This window comes from Aplysia californica, unplaced genomic scaffold, assembly GCF_000002075.1.
Source record: "Aplysia californica isolate F4 #8 unplaced genomic scaffold, AplCal3.0 scaffold00931, whole genome shotgun sequence".
Classification (NCBI taxonomy): domain Eukaryota; kingdom Metazoa; phylum Mollusca; class Gastropoda; order Aplysiida; family Aplysiidae; genus Aplysia; species Aplysia californica.
The window spans coordinates 35864-58187 of NW_004798201.1; the positions used below are offsets into that span (position 1 = coordinate 35864).

The 22324-nt window shown below is 40.9% G+C and overlaps 1 protein-coding gene across 1 annotated transcript in view; it reads right to left on the reverse strand.

The window, feature by feature from the left end:
* Nucleotides 1-22324, reverse strand: part of LOC101852966 (condensin-2 complex subunit D3) — a 51744-nt gene that overhangs the window by 8168 nt on the left and 21252 nt on the right. The window contains exons 22-39 of the mRNA XM_013089334.2: nucleotides 21600-21699; nucleotides 19842-19934; nucleotides 18494-18570; nucleotides 16903-17023; nucleotides 15246-15386; nucleotides 13444-13719; nucleotides 12672-12801; nucleotides 11632-11740; nucleotides 10936-11020; nucleotides 8391-8495; nucleotides 7754-7823; nucleotides 7152-7236; nucleotides 6369-6458; nucleotides 5162-5332; nucleotides 3606-3690; nucleotides 2085-2182; nucleotides 851-1158; nucleotides 2-95 (exon numbers count right to left, since the gene is read on the reverse strand). Of these exons, the coding sequence (XP_012944788.1) occupies nucleotides 2-95; nucleotides 851-1158; nucleotides 2085-2182; nucleotides 3606-3690; nucleotides 5162-5332; nucleotides 6369-6458; nucleotides 7152-7236; nucleotides 7754-7823; nucleotides 8391-8495; nucleotides 10936-11020; nucleotides 11632-11740; nucleotides 12672-12801; nucleotides 13444-13719; nucleotides 15246-15386; nucleotides 16903-17023; nucleotides 18494-18570; nucleotides 19842-19934; nucleotides 21600-21699 (2238 nt within the window). The remainder of the gene's footprint in view (nucleotide 1; nucleotides 96-850; nucleotides 1159-2084; nucleotides 2183-3605; nucleotides 3691-5161; nucleotides 5333-6368; nucleotides 6459-7151; nucleotides 7237-7753; nucleotides 7824-8390; nucleotides 8496-10935; nucleotides 11021-11631; nucleotides 11741-12671; nucleotides 12802-13443; nucleotides 13720-15245; nucleotides 15387-16902; nucleotides 17024-18493; nucleotides 18571-19841; nucleotides 19935-21599; nucleotides 21700-22324) is intronic.

Consider the following 22324-nt stretch of genomic DNA (forward strand, 5'->3'; position numbering starts at 1 on the left):
CCTTTCGGAAAGGCGAGGAAGGGCTGGAGCGCAACTGATCCACGCGGCTCATCGCTTTCCTCGCTGCATTCACCAGACTGACAGACGCGCGCCTGCTGATAGATTGTTACAATGGAAACAAATCAAACACACACATCGAGAGAAGCTGGAGCAAACAACAAGTATGACGGTGAATCGTAGAGAGTGAGGGATAGCGAGCAATAATTCAATGAACTTATTTGTACCGTACCTGTAAGGCTAGAAAACACGCCACACTAACATGCAACAAATAAAAATGTTAATAATAATAATAATAATAATAATAATAATGACAGTGTGAGATTCATTCACACAAAAGGATGGACAGACATTTGTAAAAATTGGTCACTAAATGTGTTAAAAATGTTCACTGATCTGAGGTAAATCTACATATTTTGCAATTCTATGACTTTTTATTATTAATTACAGTGGAGTTGGTTTAAACCGAACACAGTTAATCCGAAAATACTGGTAAACCTAAAGAAAAGAAAATCCCCCTTTATTAGTAGAAGTTACACAGCGCTCGCAACTGCATAAGGTCATATGAGCGCCAGAAGATTAGAGCTGTTACAAAAGAGTAACAAACATAAAAAAGAAGAAGGGGAGATACGGATGATAGATGTTTTGACAGGAAAGAAGAAACAAACCACACCAGAGCACCCATCAACCACCGACCCGTACCCTTTGCATAGCAGTCTGTCAAAATGATTTTTTGAGAAATACTGAAAGTTTTAAAGCTATCTTCGCACAAGAAGTATTCTAAAATGTGAAGAATACAACCCCAGGGGTACAAAATGACCCAGGGCGTACGGATAGGGTTAAGGAGACGTACCTGGGTGATCCGGCGGCAGCCACAGGGGACGATCCGCCCGACGATCCAGCATCTGACAATGGCGGGCGTGGAGACGCCACCATCTGGACATTTTGGTCCGCTGTGCTCTCCCGCAACGTGGGTCTCACAGCCGCCGCGGGCTGCCCCGCATCACCCATGACGGTGGTGGTTGTGGGCTGGTTGGCCTTGACAAGCGGGCTCGCCGGTCGACTGCTGGGTCGTGACCCCATGACTGGCGTGCTGGCTCCGCTCCTGACGACTGGGGTGTTGCTTCCACTTCTGATAACTGGCGTGCCGGGACGAGATCCCTGTGGACCAACGAGTTACCGATAGAGAGAGGAACGGCTACTTTTGTCCAGCTTTTTTAAAGTTTTAGTAAGAGTGTTACGGCACTTGCAGCACAACAAGGTCATATAAATGTTACAAGAGAGTAACAAACACAAAAAAGAAGGACGGGAGAAAAATTGTTCTGTATTGGTGTAATATTGTGTATGTATGTATATGTATTTATCTATGTATGTATTTCTAATTATGTATTTATGTACGTCTGTTTGCAGTTGTAATTAAAATTTTTCCACGCGGATCAAAAAAAAAAAAAAAAAAGTAATTTATAACACGGAAGAGATCTTAAGCCAAAACAGAAGATTCGGAAATTGGACTGTAACTAACGTGAAAAAATTCTGAATCATCTCAAAACGACTTCACAAGACAGAGAGATTAGAAAAACAATTAGTTATATTTTAGTGAACCAAGAATCATTACCATAACAGCCATATTTCACCAGGAACAGACCTGGACAATAAAGCCAATCACAACACAGAAAACAAATAGAAGGGGCAGACCTGACTAGAACATCATCTTAGTTTTAGTAAGTGTTTTACGGCACTTGCAACACAATAAGGACATACATATAAGTGCCGAAGATTAGAGGTGTTACAAGACGGTAACAAATAAAAAATAGAAGGAGGAGAGATAAGGACAACAGATGTTTGATAGGAAAGAAGGAGCAAACCACACCAGAGCACCCGCCAACCACACACGAAACATCATCTTACCACCTCCCCGAGACAGGAAGCGAGGCCAACCCCACTGACACTACAGGAGAAGCTATACGGGCTGACAGATGAACTGAGCAGGACGGCCCAATTTATGACAGATACCAGACTTCAAGTGTGATGCGATTGAGAAGAAGAAGAATCATCTTACCACCTGCATTACAGCAACAAAAGCATACCTGTTTCCCACCCGCCGCTCTCTCGGCTTGCTGAGTCTCAAAGTTGCGGAGATCAAACTCAATTTCTTCTGCCAGCTGTTTATCTGCGGCAAGAATATCTGAAGGAAAAGACGACGCGACGAGCAGTAAAACACACTGAACTGTCAGCCTTTGGGAAAGCAACACCAAGAAAAAAAAAAAGAGCAGTTGATGAGCCTGCTCTTACAAGCACCTGTCCAAAACAATCACCCGTACAAACAACCGTGTCCCACCTGGTGCACCTGTCCAAAACAATCACCCGTACAAACAACCATGTCCCACCACTTGGTGCACCTGTCCAAAACAATCACCCGTACAAACAACCATGTCCCACCTCCTGGTGCACCTGTCCAAAACAATCACCCGTACAAACAACCGTGTCCCACCTCCTGGTGCACCTGTCCAAAACAATCACCCGTACAAACAACCGTGTCCCACCTGTCCAAAACAATCACCCGTACAAACAACCACGTCCCACCTGGTGCACCTGTCCAAAACAATCACCCGTACAAACAACCGTGTCCCACCTGGTGCACCTGTCCAAAACAATCACCCATACAAACAACCGTGTCCCACCACTTGGTGCACCTGTCCAAAAAAATCACCCGTACAAACAACCGTGTCCCACCACTTGGTGCACCTGTCCAAAACAATCACCCGTACAAACAACCATGTCCCACCACCTGGTGCACCTGTCCAAAACAATCACCCGTACAAACAACCGTGTCCCACCTGGTGCACCTGTCCAAAACAATCACCCGTACAAACAACCATGTCCCACCACTTGGTGCACCTGTCCAAAAAAATCACCCGTACGAACAACCGTGTCCCACCTGGTGCTTTTTCTATAATATTTAATATTACAATAACAATGCCCAAGAAGACTGCCTGTCTACTAAATAACTAAAACTGGTAAATAAAGGACACCATAAAATGTGGATAATCTTAAACAGAAAGAGAAAGAGCAAATAGGACACTGCAAAATGTGGATAAACTAGATGAGAAAAGAAAAAAGAAAAAGAAAAGCAAATAAAGAGATATCTTCCTCGTCTTTTGATTCAATCGCCGCTTTTCCCTTTCAGCTTCTTAATCTTACAGATATATACGCACAATAAGTACCTACCACAGAGCTCGCTGTTCAGTATTTTGTACGTATAAAAAGGCTGCAATACAAAAATGTTACGTTCAAATCTATAAAACTGATCAAAAGTCATCAATCTGCCCTCCTACAACTGTATTTTACGCCCACCTATCAGGTTGCCATCAGCCAGTAATCGCCCTAGGCACCGACCTATTTCATATTCAGAAGAAACAAATATTAAAGCGCGTAGATCTTCATCAGATAGGGTAGTACCTAACCGTTTGTCTGCAGAATTAGTTTTACTACCAGAACATCACCTCCTCAGGACCGTAGCTCTGTCTGAAAAGTTAGATGAGAGAGTTATCTAGAAGGCAAACCCCCCCCCCCCCCAACTTTTTACCACCCAAATATTCACCACTCACCTTTGACTTCATTTTTGTAGTCCTTCATCAGCTCCCGCAGGTATCTCATCAAATCCTTCAGAAGGGGCGAACGTTTTTTCTCCAACTGATAAACACACACAAAACAGGATAGGTTTCTTCGTCAGTAATTAGAAATGTGCTCTATCTGACAACCCGCATAAAGGTAGGAGGCAACAGCTTTCCCATCTAAAAAAAAAAACCCCCCAAATTATTTGAACAAAATCAACCGAACTGGAAAATTATTTGAACAAAATCAACCGAACTGGAAAATTATTTGAGCAAAAATCAACCGAACTGGAAAATTATTTGAGCAAAAATCAACCGAACTGGAAAATAATTTGAGCGAAATCAACCGAACTGGAAAATTATTTGAGAAAAAAATCAACCGAACTGGAAAATAATTTGAGCGAAATCAACCGAACTGGAAAATTATTTGAGAAAAAATCAACCGAACTGGAAAATTATTTGAGCGAAATCAACCGAACTGGAAAATTATTTGAGCGAAATCAACCGAACTGGGAAATTATTTGAGCGAAATCAACCGAACTGGGAAATTATTTGAGCGAAATCAACCGAACTGGAATTCAAAATACAGTTGAACCTATTCTAAAAGCCACCTGTCCAAGACAGGATGACTCCTGACACTTTGCTACACGAGGTGTTTAACTATTAAGTCCAGATTCAAACCACAAGCGCTCAAAAAACAACTTTAAAATCTGAGCGAACCTCGTCATCCAACACAATGACAACAACAACAACAACAAAAAAAGATCTGTTAAACTCAGGGATGAAAACAGGTTTTGAAAAAAAATATACATTTATCGTTAATACAAGTCGAGATATTTGCGAAAGAAGGAGGTGGGGGTCACCTGTTTTCAGAGGTAAAATTAGTGAGAAAATGGCCGCCAAAGATTAGTTATTTCCTTAGCTTCAGAGTCTGTGGTAACTGAAAATTTACATTTTTGTGCCTTTAATCAACGCTTTTTAGAACAATCCACACAGAAATGAGTTCTTTAATGGGCATGAAAGGAGTCGAGTCAAAAAACAAAAATTTGATACAAACTCACAAACCTGCGGAAAAATGCAGGTTTCGTCACATTGATTATTTTGACGAGAGCCTGATTCCACCACGCTGCCTCACATTTCTTTGTAGGGTTTTGACAAAGGCCCATCACAATACACTGACAAAATTAGATTGCTTTAGCGTCAACATTAACAATGTGAAACAGTTTATTTTGTCTCTCCTGTAAAATATTGAAATTTGAGTTAAAAAGGTTCCAACAGAGCACCAATGATAGATTTATGTACAGAAAAATTTTCAGTTTTTAGTTTTAGTAAGAGTTTTACGGCATTTGCAACACAATAAAGTCATATATAAGTGCCGAAGATTAGAGGTGTTACAAGAGAGTAACAAACAACAAAAAAGGAGGAGGGGAGAGAGAGAGAGAGACGATAGATTTTTTATTGGAAAGAAAGAGCAAACCACAATAGAGCACCCGCCAAACACCCACAGAAATTGTCAGAATATGTATTTTTGACACACAGTTAACACATACCATGTGCTTGAGAGAAATGACCACTGGGACAATGTTCTCGATGACGTTGCGCCGGACCACCTGCGTGATGAGGACTTTCTTGGCCGTCGCAGTGACCATCTGTGCCATGTCCATCCCCTCTTCCCCGGCCTCTTCAACGCCTTTGCCTCTCAGCGTCGACAGTTTGATCTCCTGGGAAGACATTGCGCCATCAGTAGTGCTTTTCGAAGTTTAAAAGTAAGAGTACGTTTTAAGGCATTTGCAACACAAACAGGTCAAAAAGTGCCCACGATTAGAGATACTAGAGAGTAACACACAAAGGAAAGAAGGGGGGGGGGGGGGGGGGAGAGGGACATCAGAATGACAGATGTTTAATAGGAAAAGAGGTGCAAACTACATTAGAGCACCCATCTGCTTTCCACATCAGTAATCTTAGTAGTGCTTAGTACTATGAAAACCAGAGTAGCGCGTAATAAACCAGACCTGATTGGTACCACGAACGGTCGAACCCAAAAACAAAGTTTGACGTGCTAACATTTGGAGCATAGTATAAAGGAAACTGATTATGATGCACATGAGTACATTAACCCTATCCGTACATCGTGTTTTACTAACATATCCATACGACGTGGGGAACTCTGTGCCACCACTTTCCAAAGAGGAAATTTACTCGTTAATCCGATCCGTACGCTTTGCATAGCAGTCTGTCAAAATGATTTTTTGAGAAATACTGAAAGTTTCAAAGAAATCTTCGTACTAGAAGTATTCTAAAATGTGAAGAATACAACCCCGCGGGTGCAAAATGACCCCAGGGCGTACAGATAGGGATAATTACAAGCCACACCTTACTCCATGAACAGCTAACATTTTCAGATCAATTCAAAGGATTACTGTACAGCTTCAAATTACCTAACAACAAACAAAAATTACATCAAGTGGGGCTGGTTTTGGTGTAGTACAATGTATATGTCAATGATAATATGTGGTACGGCTTTCAAATTCCCGACTATCAAATCCCACACAGTCCTAGGAAATTTGGAAGTTTTGCAAGCCTGTAGAAAGTCATCATAATTGCCTTTCTTACCCTGCACCAGGGTAGAGGCCACGGACAAACACCCTCCACTTTTCTCCCTGTGAAAGTAAGAGGGCTTAAAGTTAACTTGTTACAATCCATCCCCATAAGTTTAGACGTGGAGTAGAGACGAACGTACTTTGAGCTACGACTTACCTTGCAGCTAAGAATGGCCAACGCATCCTTTAACAACATTGCGCCGTCTTCATCAAAGGGAAGAATATTATCGACAGTGGTCGACAAAATCTGCAAAACAATATTACATAAGAAACATAAAGATTCAGCACAAACACAGAAAGACCTTAATCCTGATACTGAACCTCAGCTGTGAAATTAAGTTTAAAAAAAAAAAAAAAAAAAAAAAAAAAAAAAAAAAAAAAAGCATTTATATAGCGCATATCCCCGCTCAACAGCAAGCTCTATGCGCTTTACACTATATTATTATTACCCCAGCAGACCATAGAACACTCCGAAACATTCCCAGCTTCCGCGGAAGCATACAGTGCAAGCTGCGGATTTCACGCGCTCAAACACTATCAAACTGACAAGATCTTTCTCTGTATATAGCCAGGTACCCATTCCCACCTGGGTGAAGTGAGGAAAATTGGTGCAAAGTGCCTTTCCCAAGGACACAACGTCGGGCCCCTGACGGGATTCGAACCCACGACCTTACGGTTGCAAGTCCGAGAGCCTAACCACTAGGCAACCGACGCCACCAAATATATAAATAAATCTTACTTATCCTTACAAAACAAGCACAAGTTAAAGACAGGTTCCACAAATAAATACTCAGAGCGCCAGTGACAGGTTAATGTTCGGAGAAATTACACAAATCGTCTGGCTCAAGGACACCTGCAAGCAAGAGTCCATGAATCTCATTGCTATTGTCACCTAACAACAAAAAGACGAGAACGTTACAAAATTTCCAAGACTCTTTACCTCTTTGTTAATCTTGTCGGTGATTTTGAACCTCTGCTCATCCGTCATGTGTTCCAGCATGAATGAGTACAGCTTGAGACGCCGACTAACGCCCAAAGAGAGAGAGGAGAGAGAGAAGGAGGTAAAATTATGACAAGTTTGCATACACAGACAAGTATGCACATAGCAAAATAGGCAGCACATGGAAATCTTTTGGACATGTACCCCTTTCACTGAGTTTTAAATACAAGGAATTTACATGCATAACCCCCCCCCTCCCCCCACCGAAAATCTGTTTCTTATGTATGTATGTATATAAGAAATATAAGAATATAAGAATAAATATAAGAAATTAAGTTTAAGTTCAGTATGACAATATCTATCAACCTTTTTATTCTCTCTCTCTTGACAAGTATTGGTCTAGCATGTCAAGAACAATCAACCTTGACAATTCTTTCTCCATTCCTCTTTCTCTCTTGAAGTCTACGACAAGCATTCCAGTAACAATAAACATTTAACCCCCCCCTCTCATTCTCTCTCTCTCTCTCATTCTTTCTCTCTCTAACACACACACAAACACACATTATTCTCTGCTGAAACAAAAAAGGAGGTCAGTCTTTTACCCTGTATTGAGCTTCCCTGCCAAAGTAAACTTCTGCTTCTCTCTGTCCGTCTGTTTGAATTTGTTGTACACTTAAAAGGAAGAGAGGAAAAAAAGGCATGTAATGGACATGTAAACACAGAAACACGATATGTGAGGCAGCGTGGTGGAATCAGGCTCTCGTCAATTTTTGGGCCCATCGAGTTATTGGTATCATCTTAAAGCTTGTTCACTTGGTTTTATTTGGATGAAAAAAAAATCCATTTATCTTTAATACAAGTTGAGGTATGTGCGAATGAAAGAGGTGGGGTCACCTGTTTTCAGAGGTAAAATTAGTGAGAAAATGGCCGCCAAAGATTAGTAATTTCCTTAGCTTAAGAGTCTGTGGTAACTGAAAATCAACATTTCTTGTGCCTTTATTCAACGTTTTTAAGAAAAATCCACACATAAATGAGTTTTTAATGGGCATGAAAGGTGTAGAGCCAAAATACAAAAATTTGATTAAAATTCACAGAGAGAGAGAGAGAGAGAGAGAGAGAGAGAGAGAGAGAGAGAGAGAGAGATATACATGTACATTAAAAAATCAGAACTTACTGACACACTTTAACCAACAATTCCAACAGCACTATCTACTATTTCTGTAAACCCTCCTAAGTTACCTTGGTGAGAATGATAACTGTTGAAGTGGAAGATGCATTCAATGAAAGGATGGAAGAACATTCCGGGATGCTTGGGCAGGAGCAAATGAGCAAGACTGTACTCCGCTGAGGAAACAACAAAAAGGAAAACAGTCAAACCTGCTCTGACAATCACCTGTTTAAGACAATCACCTGTTTAAGACAATCACTTCTCACCCCCCTGCATTTTTAAACATTACGATACCCCCCGGGCTGTGCCACTGACTGAAGTGCCTTTAGGCCATTCCCAAAGGGGGGACATATCTCGTTCAAGCATAGTAGAATTGTAAATGGGCTGACTCGTGTCACGCTCATAACTGTTTTTTCTTTCCTGATCTTTACTATTGTCACTTTCCTCTACTTCTTTTGTATGTTTGCCACTCCCTTGTGACCTGCTATTTTGACGTGCATTGATAGTCGAAGCAGACCATGTGCTGTTAAAGCTAGAGAGGTGAGCAGTCGAAGTCTGATTCCCTGAAAAGACTTCTCTGTTGACACCCACCCCTTGGCACCCATATGACCTTATGCAGTTGCGAACGCCGTAAAACCCTCTACTATATATATATATATTTTAAAAAACCCATTACGATGACACTTTGTGAGACATCCACCGGGCCTCTTTTCTCCTCGACTTTGGTTAGCCGTCTAAGACAGTTCTGACAGTAGCATGTTCAGCTGTAATGTGTGTAAGCATTCCAACTCGCAGTTTAAGGTCATCAGCTGACAAAAAGAAATTTATTTTACCATCTATGAAACTTAAAAAAATGGGTGAAAGAGCATTTGAATACCAAAGCCCCAAGATCTGGAATGCTTTACCAAGTACGTTGAGAGAAATCAAATCTTTTGATTCATTCAAATGTCAGCCGAAGTCGTTTCTGTTTTTAAATTAATAAGATGAATATTTGGAATAATTTTCTTTAGTCAGAACACAACGTTTCATGTTACTGTTGTACGTTGTACTGTATTGTAAAGCGCTCAGAGCCTGTGTACTTTATTCGGGGTTGAGCGCTATATAAACGTCATTTATTATAATTAAATAAGCAAGTAAGTGCGAGGGTTTAACACCCCTATCTATACTATTCCTTTCTTTCTTCTCAACTTGTCAGGTCTGGAGCAGACATTGACAATCATGGTAGTCCACTCTCTCCTGTTGTCGGTCTTCCTGGATCAACTTGGATTCCCCCCCCCCCTTGTGTTATTCATTGCAAAGTTGTTCAGGCCAAGCATGTATTGTGTTTTGTTTTTAAAACATTTTTTTTTATAGTAGAGGGTTTTACGGCGCTCACAACTGCATACTGTCATATGAACGCCGAGGGGTGGATGTCAACAGAGAAGTCTTTACAGGGAATCAGACTTAGACTGCTCACCTCTCTAGCTTCAACAGCACAAGGTCTGTTTACTATCAAGACACCCTAAAATAGCAGGTCACAAGGGAGTGACAAACATACAAAAGAAGTAGAGGAAAATGACCATAGTAAGGATTAGGAAAGAAAAAGCAGCAGTTCCCTGTTGCAGATCAGGCAGTTATGAGCATGACATGATGAATCAGCCCATTTACAATTCTACTGCGCTTGAACGAGAAATGTCCCCCCTTTGGGAATGGCCTAAAGACACTTCAGTCAGTGGCACCGCCCTTGGGGGGGGGGGGGGGGGGGGTGGTGGTGATGTATTGTGTCTTGAACCAAAATTTTCACAGTGGATGAATGAAACACAAAGAGGTTACAAGGTAACCAAGGTAACCAGTTTTAAAAAAAAGTTTTGTTTGAGTAAAGAGAAGTACAGAAACACAATAACAATCATCTAGTGCGGGAATAAAGCAAGATAAACAGATAGAAACAAGAGAGGGAGTGGTGTCGGTGGCCTAGTGGTTAGGCGGCTCTCGGACTCGCAACCGTAAGGTCGTGGGTTCGAATCCCGTCAAGGGCCCGACGTTGTGTCCTTGGGAAAGGCACTTTACACAAATTTTCCTCACTTCACCCAGGTGGGAATGGGTACCCGGCTAGACAGCGAAAGATCTTGTCAGTTTGTTAGTGTTTGAGCGCTTAATCAGCTGCTTGCATTGTATGCTTCCCGAGAAGCTGAGAATGTTTAGGAGTGTTCTATGGTCTGCTGGGGTAAAAAATAGTGTAAAGCGCATAGAGCCTGCTGTTGAGGCTATTTATTATTATTATTATTATTATTAAGGAAGGAAGGAAAGTAGGACCAACAGGCAGCACCCCAAAATCACCCATAGTAGCATGTCTTAGACTACACAAATCATCGAGCTGGAGGAGCCTTCAACGAGAGAGAATGACGAAGGGCTAAAATATTCACTCTATTAGGTAAACGGCTTTTTGCAATCTTGACAAACTTTCAATTATTGGGACAGTGGTCCCCAAGTGAAGACAACGAGTCAAGATATCATGGTTTTTTTTTTACCAGCAATAGATCAGGATAAAACCAACAATGAGAGAAAGTAGAGGAAGCAAACAATATCAGAACACCCACTAACCACCCATAAAAGCACAAATGACCATGAGCAACATACCTAAATTCCTGACTTCTTCAGAATCATCCAAAAGGGTGGCGATGTAGCGGAAAAAGAGAACCCCTTTCCACTTAACATACTCCTCCTGAAAAGAAAGCCAATTACAACAATTATGAGTTTACACGATAATAAATAAATAATACCTACATTTATACAGTACATATCCACACTCTACAACATTCTTTGCGCACTTTACAAGTATTATGATAATGATAAAACGATAATACAAGCCACATGAATCGAATTCAATAAAAACGGAAACCACATAGCGTATATCTTCTCCATTGATAAGATTTAAATAAGGTCACCTCACCTGTTCATAGACAGCTTAAACTAGACCAAAAAATCAAACACATAAAAATGGCTATGTAAATCTGTTTAGAGTGGGTTTATTATAAATCATATCACGGAATACTAATGCACACTGTTTTGGAAACACTTGAAAACATCCAAAGGGTGACATGAGCCCTTGAGCAAGGCAATCTCACTTACACACTTTTTTTCTCTTTCAATACTCTTCTGGCAATTTTTAGACTGGTAGATACTTGTGAGATATAACGTCATGTGGGCCTGCCTGCGTGCACGCACGCTCGCGGGCGCGTGTGTGTGCGTGTGTGTATGCCTGTATGGTGTGAGTGTCAAACCTTACTTTCTCCACAATTTGTCGCTGTCATGGTCAGTATGTCTCTCTCCTACCTGCAGAAGTCTGGTAAGGACAATGAGGGTGTTCTTTCGCACCAGCGGAGACGGATCCTTCAAACAGGCAGCAATGTTGGTCATGTAGCGATCCACCAAGGTCGTGTATCTGTCGACGAGTGTTTCAAACCAATGACAAATCCAAGAAAATAATGAATCTAAAAAACAAACGTGTCAGTAGGATGCACTTGAATTAGTTTACTAGTAACTTCTCAGTGTGTGTGTGTGTGTGTGTGTGTGTGTGTGAGCAATGACAAATCCCAGAAAATAATGATTCTAAAACAAACGTGTTTGTAGGATGCACTTGAATTAGTTTACTAGTAACTTCTCAGGGTGTGTGTGTGTATGCGTGTTAGTGTGTATGTGTTTGTGTGTGTGTGTGAGCAATGACAAATCCAAGAAAATAATTATTCTAAAAAACAAACATGTCAGTAGGATGCACTTGAATTAGTTTACTAGTAACTTCTCAGAGTGTGTGTGTGTGTATGCGTGTTAGTGTGTATGTGTTTGTTTGTGTGTGTGTGTATGTGTGACTGTGTTTGTGTGTGTGTATGTGTATGTCTGCAGATCATCTACTCAGAGCATGTCCTCAAATATACATGTGCGAGAGTGTTTGTGAGAGCACTCAGGTGTGTGTGTGTGTATGTGTGTGTGTGTGCGTAGAAGGACCCTCGGCAACATTTTGGAGAGAGCAACGGAGCATCAATGGACATGTCCAGAGTGCAGGGATGTTGCTTCCTGAAACAAGAACAAGAGTGTGCGTGTGTGCGTGTATGCATGCCTGAGAGAACACTCATATAGGATGTGTGTGTGCATATCTGTACGTGAGAACACTCATATAGGATGTGTGTGTGCATATCTGCACGTGAGAACACTCATAAATGTTATGTGTGTGTGCATATCTGCACGTGAGAACACTCATATATGTTATGTGTGTGTGCATATTTGCATCTGAGAACACTCACATGTTATGTGTGTGTGCATATCTGCATGTGAGAACACTCATATAAGTGAGCATATTATGTGGACGTTCCACTCACCGGATGGTCAAGGTGCTCATGACGATGACCACGTTGTTTCGGATGGCCGGGAATTCTGCCTCCTCCAGCTCGCGGGCGAGAGCGGCGATCGTTTTCTTGGCCAGGCTCTCATCCACCAGACACAGTTTGCCTTCAACGCACACACAAAAACACTATTCTTAGTTTAGGTACGACTTTTTTTAAAGCTTTAGTAAGAGTTTTATGGCACTTGCAACACAATAAGGTCATATAAGAGCTGAAGATAAGAGGTATTACCAACGAGTAACATACAAAGCAAAGAAGTAGGAGAGAGTTTTAGTTTTAGTAAGAGTTTTACGGCACTTGCAACACAATTAGGTCATATGAGTGCCGAAGATTAGAGGTGCTACTAGAGAGTAACGTACAAAGAAAAGTAGGAGAGATAGAGTCAATAGATGTCTGTTGGGAAAACAGGAGCAAACCACACCAGAGCAACCGTCAACCATCCACCACTATGCTTAACCCTATCCGTACGTCATGTTTTACCATCGTATCCATACGATGTGGGGAACTCTGTGCCACCACTTTCCAAGGAGGAAATTTACTCATTAATCCGATTCGTATGCTTTTTCAAAGCAATCTGTCAAAATGATTTTTTGAGAAATACTGAAAGTTTCAAAGAGATCTTCGTACTACAAGTATTATAAAAAGTGAAGAATACAACCCCGGGGGTACAAAATGACCCCAGGGCGTATAGATAGGGTAAAAAAATTATTTTAAAAGATTCCTGACAAGGAATACTGAAACAGCTTACCTAAGGTAATAAACGCATGCGACCTCAATTTGTTGGACATCTTTGAGCCCCGGAACTGCGACAACGGCTGCGAGAACTGGCTACTCCTCTGTGACGAGAGCTCCTCTTGCGAGTGCTGCTGCTGGCTGTTGGAAACATTCTCCGCAGTCCCTTTGTCCCCAGATTGGCCGGCGCGCGAGCCAGAAGAGTTCTCCTGGGAGTCGGATTCGTTTGTGTGGTTGTTGTTGTCGCTTCCGTCTGACGCCTGCGTGAGAGTTACACGATCGCCGCTGTTTCCTGCAAAAGTAAATATTACGGAACCATGATTTGGAATATTTTGGAGAAATATGGAGGCAGCAAAGTCATCGGAATTAGGTCTCACGTGTATCATCGTCAACATTTATTTCCACCAATCAAATTTCCTGTTTCCTGTTGACAGTCACTGCAGTGGAACCCATAAGGAGCACGAGGCAGGGGTAGGCCACGGGAAACATGGAGGAGATGCGTGGAAAGGGACATGAGAGAGATGAAGCTCACTTGGAAGGAGCTTGGAAGGATGGCTCAGGACAGAGATAAATGGAAGGAGCTTGTATGTGGCCTATACCCTGCCAGGGGTGAAAGGCATTGATGATGATGATGATGATGATGTTGTTTTTTTTTTTTTTTCTGGAAGCGTAACACTTACTTATAATTACTACCATGATGACATATTTTGAAGGTAGCTTATAAATATCCAGCACCAATTCGAGACGTGGTACCAAAAAAATTAAATAAATTAAATAAAAAATATCATATTTACTACCTGGGCAACGAGATGCTGACAGTGTCTACTATAAATGCAAATCACAAGAAGGGAATCGAACTTGAGTCTTACATGTGATGGTGAAACGCCTAACCCGTATACCGTATTATTGTGAACCACCTGGAGCCGTCAGGGAGTGGGCTCTATAGCAGCGATCTTTAACTATGCAGGGTTCCCACTCATCAAGAAGAAAAAATTTCTAGGGTTATTTCACGGGCGCCTCATAGATTTTGTAACCATTTTCAAAGTGATCTTGTTGTTTTTTTAAGATGACAGAGCTAGGAAGAAGAAATGAAGAGAAATGCAAGATAAATTTGTGACATGGCCATGTTTTTTTAAAGATGACAGAGGTAGGAAGAAGAAATGAAGAGGTAATCGCAGCTAATTAGACCACAGAGAAATGCAAGAGAAATTCCATGGAGAATCCCTTGTCCTGGGGTGTCAAAGACAGGGGTCGTAAGAAAATTGTAATTGAACAAAGTCGCGATCCCGCCAAATTCATAATGATGGGCAGCCCTTTGGTTTCCCTGCTTTCTCCTGTATATTTTCGTTTTCATTCATTTTCATGGTTTTCCTGACCATGAATTCTAAAAATGAAGTTCCCGTTTTTTTCCCCCAGTTGAGTGGGAACCTCGATTATTATTCTCTCTCTTTCTAGCCCTTTTTAACTCCCAGTGGAGCAGAGGCCATCAACAACATTACTATAGCTGAAGCCTGTCCTGTGCATCCTTTTCTAGCTGTTTCCATGATGTCCCCGCCTTTTCCATTTCTGCTTCTACCGCTCTCCTCCATGTCATCTTTGGTCTTCCTTTCTTACGTTTTCCTTGTGGATTCCACGTCAAAGCCTGTCTGATGATGTTTGTCGGGGGTCTCCTCAGGGTGTGTCCAATCCATTTCCATTTCTTCACTTTTATGTCTTCCTTTACTGGCCTTTTGGGTTGCTCTTTCCCACAGTAGAGCATTTGTGACTCGATCGTACCACTTGATCCCCACTATTTGATTATCCTTATGAACATCTTACCCAAGTCGGAGATGCAGGGAGCGGCTATGACGGACTGGATGAGGAGAGCGGCCCGCCGCGGCATCCTGGTGGGACACATCTGACACACCTCTCCCAGCGTGAACATGTAGCGAATCAGCTGCTCCTCATCCACAAACTGATCTAGAACGAGAAGACAAAATGAAAAAGTCAAGCAGGCAACTTGACAGAGTTAAGAGAATTCCTGAACAAAAAGCATACTCTCGTAATTCCCAAATGAGATAGAGGGGAGACTTGTATTTTATTCGGTGCACAGTAACGAAATTAATTATTCCGTTTAAAACAGCTCAAGATGTTGTGCAAGAATGCAGTCACTATTAATTAACAGAATGATTCTACAAGAATTTGTTACAAAAGATTTCAGAACTCTTGACAATAACTATAATCAAAAAGGAGGAAAAAAATCTAGGAAAAGTAATACTTTACTTTTACTTTTCCGATCCAGCGGCCGTTTGGGTTATGGAAAAGTCATACAGATTCAAACAAGAGAAAAAAAAAAAAAGGGGTAAAAATCAAAAGTATAGCACAAAAATGGTCCTGTTGTTGCTGATGCTAATTTGTTGATTTAAATTTAAAGCATACCAGCAAGATAACAGTCACATTTCATTGTGCTCCTCATCCACATAACAGTCACATTTAATTGTTCTCCTCAACCACATAACAGTCACATTTCATTGTGCTCCTCATCCACATAACAGTCACATTTCATTGTGCTCCTCATCCACATAAGTCACATTTCATTAGGAACAAGCCAGGAAAATAGGAACATAAGAAGAAAAAAAATAATAAAAGAGTGGGTCACACAAGAGCGTCTTCCAACCAACCACACAAAAGAGTATGAAAAGCTGAACAATTAAATAAAGAGTAAAACAAAATTTCTCCTTTCTTTATCGTGTTAAACTCCCAATAAGGACGCCGTGTTTCCCCATAGTGCTTCCCCCCCCCCGTGTGGATTTTTCTGAAAAACGTTGATTAAAGGCACAAAAAATGTAAATTTTAAGTTACCACGGACTCTTAAGCTAAGGAAATAACTAATCTTTGGTGACCATTTTCTCACTAATTTGACCTCTGAAAACAGGTGACCTCCACCTCCTTCATTCGCAAATATCTCGACTTGTACTCAAGATAAATGGATATTGCTTCCTCCAAATAAAGACAAGAGAACAAGCTTTAAGATGATACTAATAACTCTACATGCCCAAAAATTGACGAGAATAGGCAGACAAACTGCCAGGAAAGGGGCTAAAAGGAAGGAAGGAAGGAAGGAAGGGAGGGAGGAAGGAAGGAAGGAAGGAAGGGAGGGAGGGAGGGAGGAAGGAAGGAAGGAAGGAAGGAAGTAGGTTGGTAGAAATGTGTTACCCTGACTACTGTCTGTGTTGAGGATGACACTGGACATGTAGGACGAAGGAAAGAAGGGAGGGAGGAAGGAAGGAAGGAAGGAAGGAAGGAAGGGAGGGAGGAAGGAAGGAAGGAGGTTGGTAGAAATGTGTTACCCTGACTGCTGTCTGTGTTGAGGATGACACTGGACATGTAGGACGAAGGAAAGAAGGGAGGGAGGAAGGAAGGAAGAAAGGAAGAAAGGTAGGTAAGTAGGCAGGTAGGCAGCAGCTAATTGAGTAGGTTGGCAGAAATGTAGTACCCTGTGTGCTGTCTGCGTTGAGGATGACACTGGACATGTAGGAGTCACACTCAGACATGAGCTGAGCGCCCCAGGCTTGCTTCTGACGCTGGGATGCCTCACTGTCCAGGCAGTTGTGCAGCTGAGAGAGATCGCGGGAGGGAGGGGGGGGGGACAAGAGCGCAACATGTGGGAAAGATGAAACATTTCTAAAAAGTCAGTTTTAGTTTTAGTTTTAGTAAGAGTTTTATGGCACTTGCAACACAATAAGGTCATATAAGTGCCGAAGAATAGACGTGTTACAAGAGAGTAACAAACACAAAAAAGAAGGAGGAGAGAGAGATAAGGAAGACAGATGTTTGACAGGAAAGAAGAAGCAAACCACACCAGAGCACCCGCCAATCACCCTCATTAAACTTTTTTTAAAAGTCAGTGAAGAACAAAAGTTGACAAAGAGGAGAATAAACGACATCCTCTTTGCTGGGGACTACCCAAGTGACATTGGCACAGTTTATAATTGAACCTTGTAAACAATATGGAAGTGGATATTTATACGGCAGGCCGTCGAAAAATCGGAAATGATAATTCCACAGCACATAAATTCAGGAAATCAGAACATCCGGCCCATTTATAATTAAGCCTATTATTATAATCTCTTTTCCATAAGTAACGAATAATTATAGATACAATTTAAAATACCTGTATGTTTAGTTAACAATGTTTATCCTTTGCTATCATTTTGTGCATTATGGACAATGATGAAATGTTTTGTGTGATTGTAACGAGAGTGAGAGATGCACAATTTATTTTGGGCTAGCAAAATGGAGAGAAGACTGTTTTTTTTCCAACAGTTGGGGTGTCCATTTGCAGATGGGATCGGGTCGGGTCGGGTAGGTATGATCACCCAACTCCTCGCCTGGAAAACAAACACAATTTTAGCATTGATACACTTCAAGCAGAGCTTATGCCGTCGAAATATCAATTCCGACCTTTAGACTCAAGGCGTCATACCGTGTTATAGGTATCACTTCCGATGTTCAGACAGCATGCCGTGGAAATATCAACTATGATTTTCAGATGGCATGCCGTCTGCCGTCGAAATATCGCTACCCAAACAATATTGACCGGATAGGAACAAGGAGAAAAAGGACCTTCCAGAAAAAAAAAATATTAAAAATTCGTTTTTGTTTTCGTAAGTGTTTCGCGGCCCTTGCAACACAATAAGGTCATATAAATGCCGAAGACTAGAGGTGTTGCAAGAGAGTAACAAACAAAACAAACACAAAAAAAAGAGGGGGGGGGGGGGGGGGGGGGGGGGGGAGGGGAGGGAGATAAAGTGAAAGATTTTTTATAGGAAAGAAGGAGCAAACCACACCAGAGCATCCGCCAACCATCCACATGCAGGAGAAAGAGAACAGCAGGCGTACCAACTTTTTCAAAACCCAATCAGGGAGTCCAGCGTTATAACAACAAAAATATACATAACAAACAAAAATTATATCAAGTGGGAATGGGTTTTTTTCGGCACAGTGTATGTGTGATAAGGATCTCAAATTCCCAGTCGCCGAATCCCGGACAGCGGTAGAAAATCCAGGAAGTATGGCTGACTTACCTGGGACACCGTGATGACCATTCTGGCAATCAGAGCAAATGGGTACGAAAACTGGTGGAGTCGATTCTTCAGGTCATCTGAAAACACAAAATCATAACCTGTCCATGAATTTCTCTGACTTAAGATAGCAGTTCAGCCTTTCGAATCGAAAACCAAGTATACGTAAATCTAGGGGAAATCAATTTTTAAAAAATAGGATTTGGTTTAAGCGAAAATGTACACATCCGTCTATCTTAGTCTGGGACTGATATCGCGACGTTCAATTAATATATACAAACACTACTGATCTCAGAAACGCTTTGACCAGTGCATGTAGATATCTTTTTTTACAGTTTGTGACAATGTTTGATTTTATCAGATAGTAGGTTTTCAATTCAAACAACTGGGTAGCTGTTAAACAAATGTTCATGCCAACTGACTATGCAAAAAAAAAAAATCCTGAACTTTTCAGACCCCCATAAAAACGTGCGCACAAAGACTCAAAATTCACCAATCATATTGTCTAATAAATCTTGAACCAAGACTATTTTTATACAAATGCCATAGGATATGTACAAAGATGAAAAATAAAATAAATACATTACATCATTCGTACTGTTTTATACATCCGGGTTTACGGATTTATCTCGCAAATCAGTACTACTGTTCATGTCTTTATCACACACTGGAGGCTCCGTAAAAATTTCAAACACCGCATGGTAAAACTGTGCTTTCACAACCAGCCTCAAGAATTTCCAGCTCTGCAGTTTCACAGAGCAAAAGGTTTGCTCCAGTATAGTTGTGAAAACGTTTTACCAGTTCATGTGAGTCTGTTCCCGTCGTTTTATGCAAGAAAAATTTTGAAATTATGCAAACTGAGCCCAAAAATGTGAAATTATGCGATTGTTTTTTTTTTACAACAAAGAATGATCATCACCATTATCCAGTGCCAGATCTGCGACAGACATTGGCGATGATGGTTCTCCATTCATTCCTTTGCTCGGATGCTCTCAAAAAAGCTACGTTTCCCTGTTACCCATTCGTTTAGGTTACCCAAGTATGTTGTTCTGGGCCTTCCCCTGCCTCGCTTGTCCTCAATTTTGCCAGTGAGAGCTAGATGTTCAAGACCCTTATGTCTATTTATGTGTCCCAAAAACTGCATTTGTCGTTTCCTGATTGGTTTTTTTTGGTTTGTTTTTGTTAAGTGTTTTACGCACGGCATCACTTTTCGCCCGATTCTGTTACTTTTAGTTAGCGTGACTTAGCAGCCCGCTAAGTCATTTCATTTTGAAAGGATTAGGCGGGGGAGGGGAGGGAAAGAGCTACTACTGCGGAAGGTAAAGTCTACAATCCCAGAAAGCAGTTTCACCTAGCAAGCCCGTGATGGCCTTTGAGGGCATGGACTTGGCACAGCTGCTCAGAACACACAGCACATCGGTCCACTTGTCGCAGGACGCATCAGCTGTTGGGAGACACGACGTGACGAAGAAACTCAATTAAGAAATTTTAAAACCCATAAAAATTACATTAAATAGACAAATATAAAAAGGGAATTAAAAAAAAAAAATAATGCAAATCTTAAGAACTTACATTACAAGAATTTCTACAATATATACAGAAAGTATTAAAACTTGTACAGATTCTTCAGCACTGCAAGACACACAGGGCCCTGAGACAGGAAACGTGGCCAACCTCACTGACGCTGCAAGAGAAGCTATACGGGCCGCCAGATGAACTGAGCAGGACGGCCCAATTTATGACAGATACCAGACTTCAAGTGTGATGCGATCGAGAAGAATAAGAAGTACAGATTTTACCAGAAAGAGATGAGGAGACTGAAGTAAGAAATCTTAAAAATCATCATCTTTTTGTGATATTCACTCCGAAACACAGTGCAAGACACAGACTAACTAGACCACGACAACATAATACAAATTTAAGTGAAATTACTTTTTTTTTTTTTAAACCTTGCAATGTAAAAAATGTAAAGATATAAATTACATCAAATAGACAAACATAAAAACGGAATTAAAACAACAACAACAACAACAACAAACAAAAAAAAAAAAAAGAAAGAAAGAAAGAAAGAAAGAAAGAAAAAAAGAAAAACCCACCAAATCTTAAGAATTTACACATTGCATGAATGTACATAAATTACAGAAAATTTAAAACTTAAACAGATTTTACCGAAACAGATAGGGATAACAGTAACACATGACATCAGAAGAGATGGGTTTAAAAAAAAAAAAAGTTTTAGTAAGAGTTTTACGGCACTAGCAACACAATAAGGTCATATAAGTGCCGGAAATTAGAGGTGTTACAAGAAAGTAACAAACATAAAAAAAGAAGGAGGGGAGAGATAAGGACGATAGATGTTTGATAGGAAAGAAGAAGCAAACCACACCAGAGCACCCGCCAACCACCCACAGAAGAGATGTGGAAATGGCATGCCAGACCAGAGCTCCTTTCAATCACACTACAAAGACATGAGACAGGATGAGCGTTCGTTTTAGTAGAGGTTTTACGGCCCTCGCAATTGCACAACGTCATATGAGCGCCATACAGGATGAGACTTTGCTTGTTCATTATTTAAGAAGAATTAGTTCATGATTATGTCAACTTTTTCCAAACATATGTTTTTGTACGTACAGTCTAGCACACACACATAGCAAAATCAGTATGACGCAGGAGTCTTATCTTTTCGTTACATATGAATATCGTTATAAACTTTTTTTAAATACAGAAAATATACATGTATAAGAACAAATTTTGGACCTAAGAATCTGTTCCTTAGATGCCTGTTTCGCCATGTGCATCCTAAATGTATATATATATATATAGACTACAGGGGTGAAAACGACGGTAGTCACAAACTGAAAATCATGAGGGTACCAATTTTGAATGCTTGTTGACTCATAACTGTACTTCTGTTCATCTGTTGGTTGGTTAATGGTGTTAGATTTACAATTCAACAACACTTAACAATAAACCAGCAGTCAAACAAATATGAAGTTAAGAGTCCATAAGCTTTTAAATTGGCACCCTCCCTTACAATTTCCAGTTTGTGACTACCGTCGTTTTTCCCCTGTGCTCTTCATATATAATGTTCAAATCTTCAAAGGCCGACCTTCTGTGAGGGAGTCCACAGTCTTCCAGTGCTCCACAATGAAATCATGATCCATTTTGACGTTCACCTTTGACATCTCAGCAAGCAGCATCCAAGCAGCCTGATGTGTAGGCGAAAATATACAAAATAACATGCACAATACCAATGTCTACAGAAAGTTGCCACAGCTATTGAGCTGTGGTTTTAGTTTTTGTAAGAGTTTTACGGCACTTGCAACACAATAGGGTCATATAAGTGCTGAAGCTTTGAGGTGTTACAAGAGAGTAACAAACACAAAAAAGGAGGGGAGATAAAGACGATAGATGTTTGATAGAAGAGAAGGAGCAAACCACACCAGAGCACCCACCAACCACCCGCGAGCTGTAGTTTAAGGGGAGTCAATGTAAAAATGACAACACTCAATCACAAGCAGACAGAGACAGTCATAAAATTGTAAAGATAAAGAAGAAAACCACACCACAGGGACCATCAGCTACTGGCATCTTTAAAATACTTTTTAAAAAAAAAGTGTTTTACAGCACTAGCAACACAATAAGGTCATATAAGTGCAGAAGATTAGAGGTGTTAAAAGGGAGTTACAAACACAAAAAAGAAGGAGGAGAGATCAGGACGATAGATGTTTTATAAGAAAGAAGGAGCAAACCACACCACAGCACCCGCCAACCACCCACTAGCATCTCTAGAAAAGAATTATATATGATGATCATAGCAACCAAAAGCTAAAA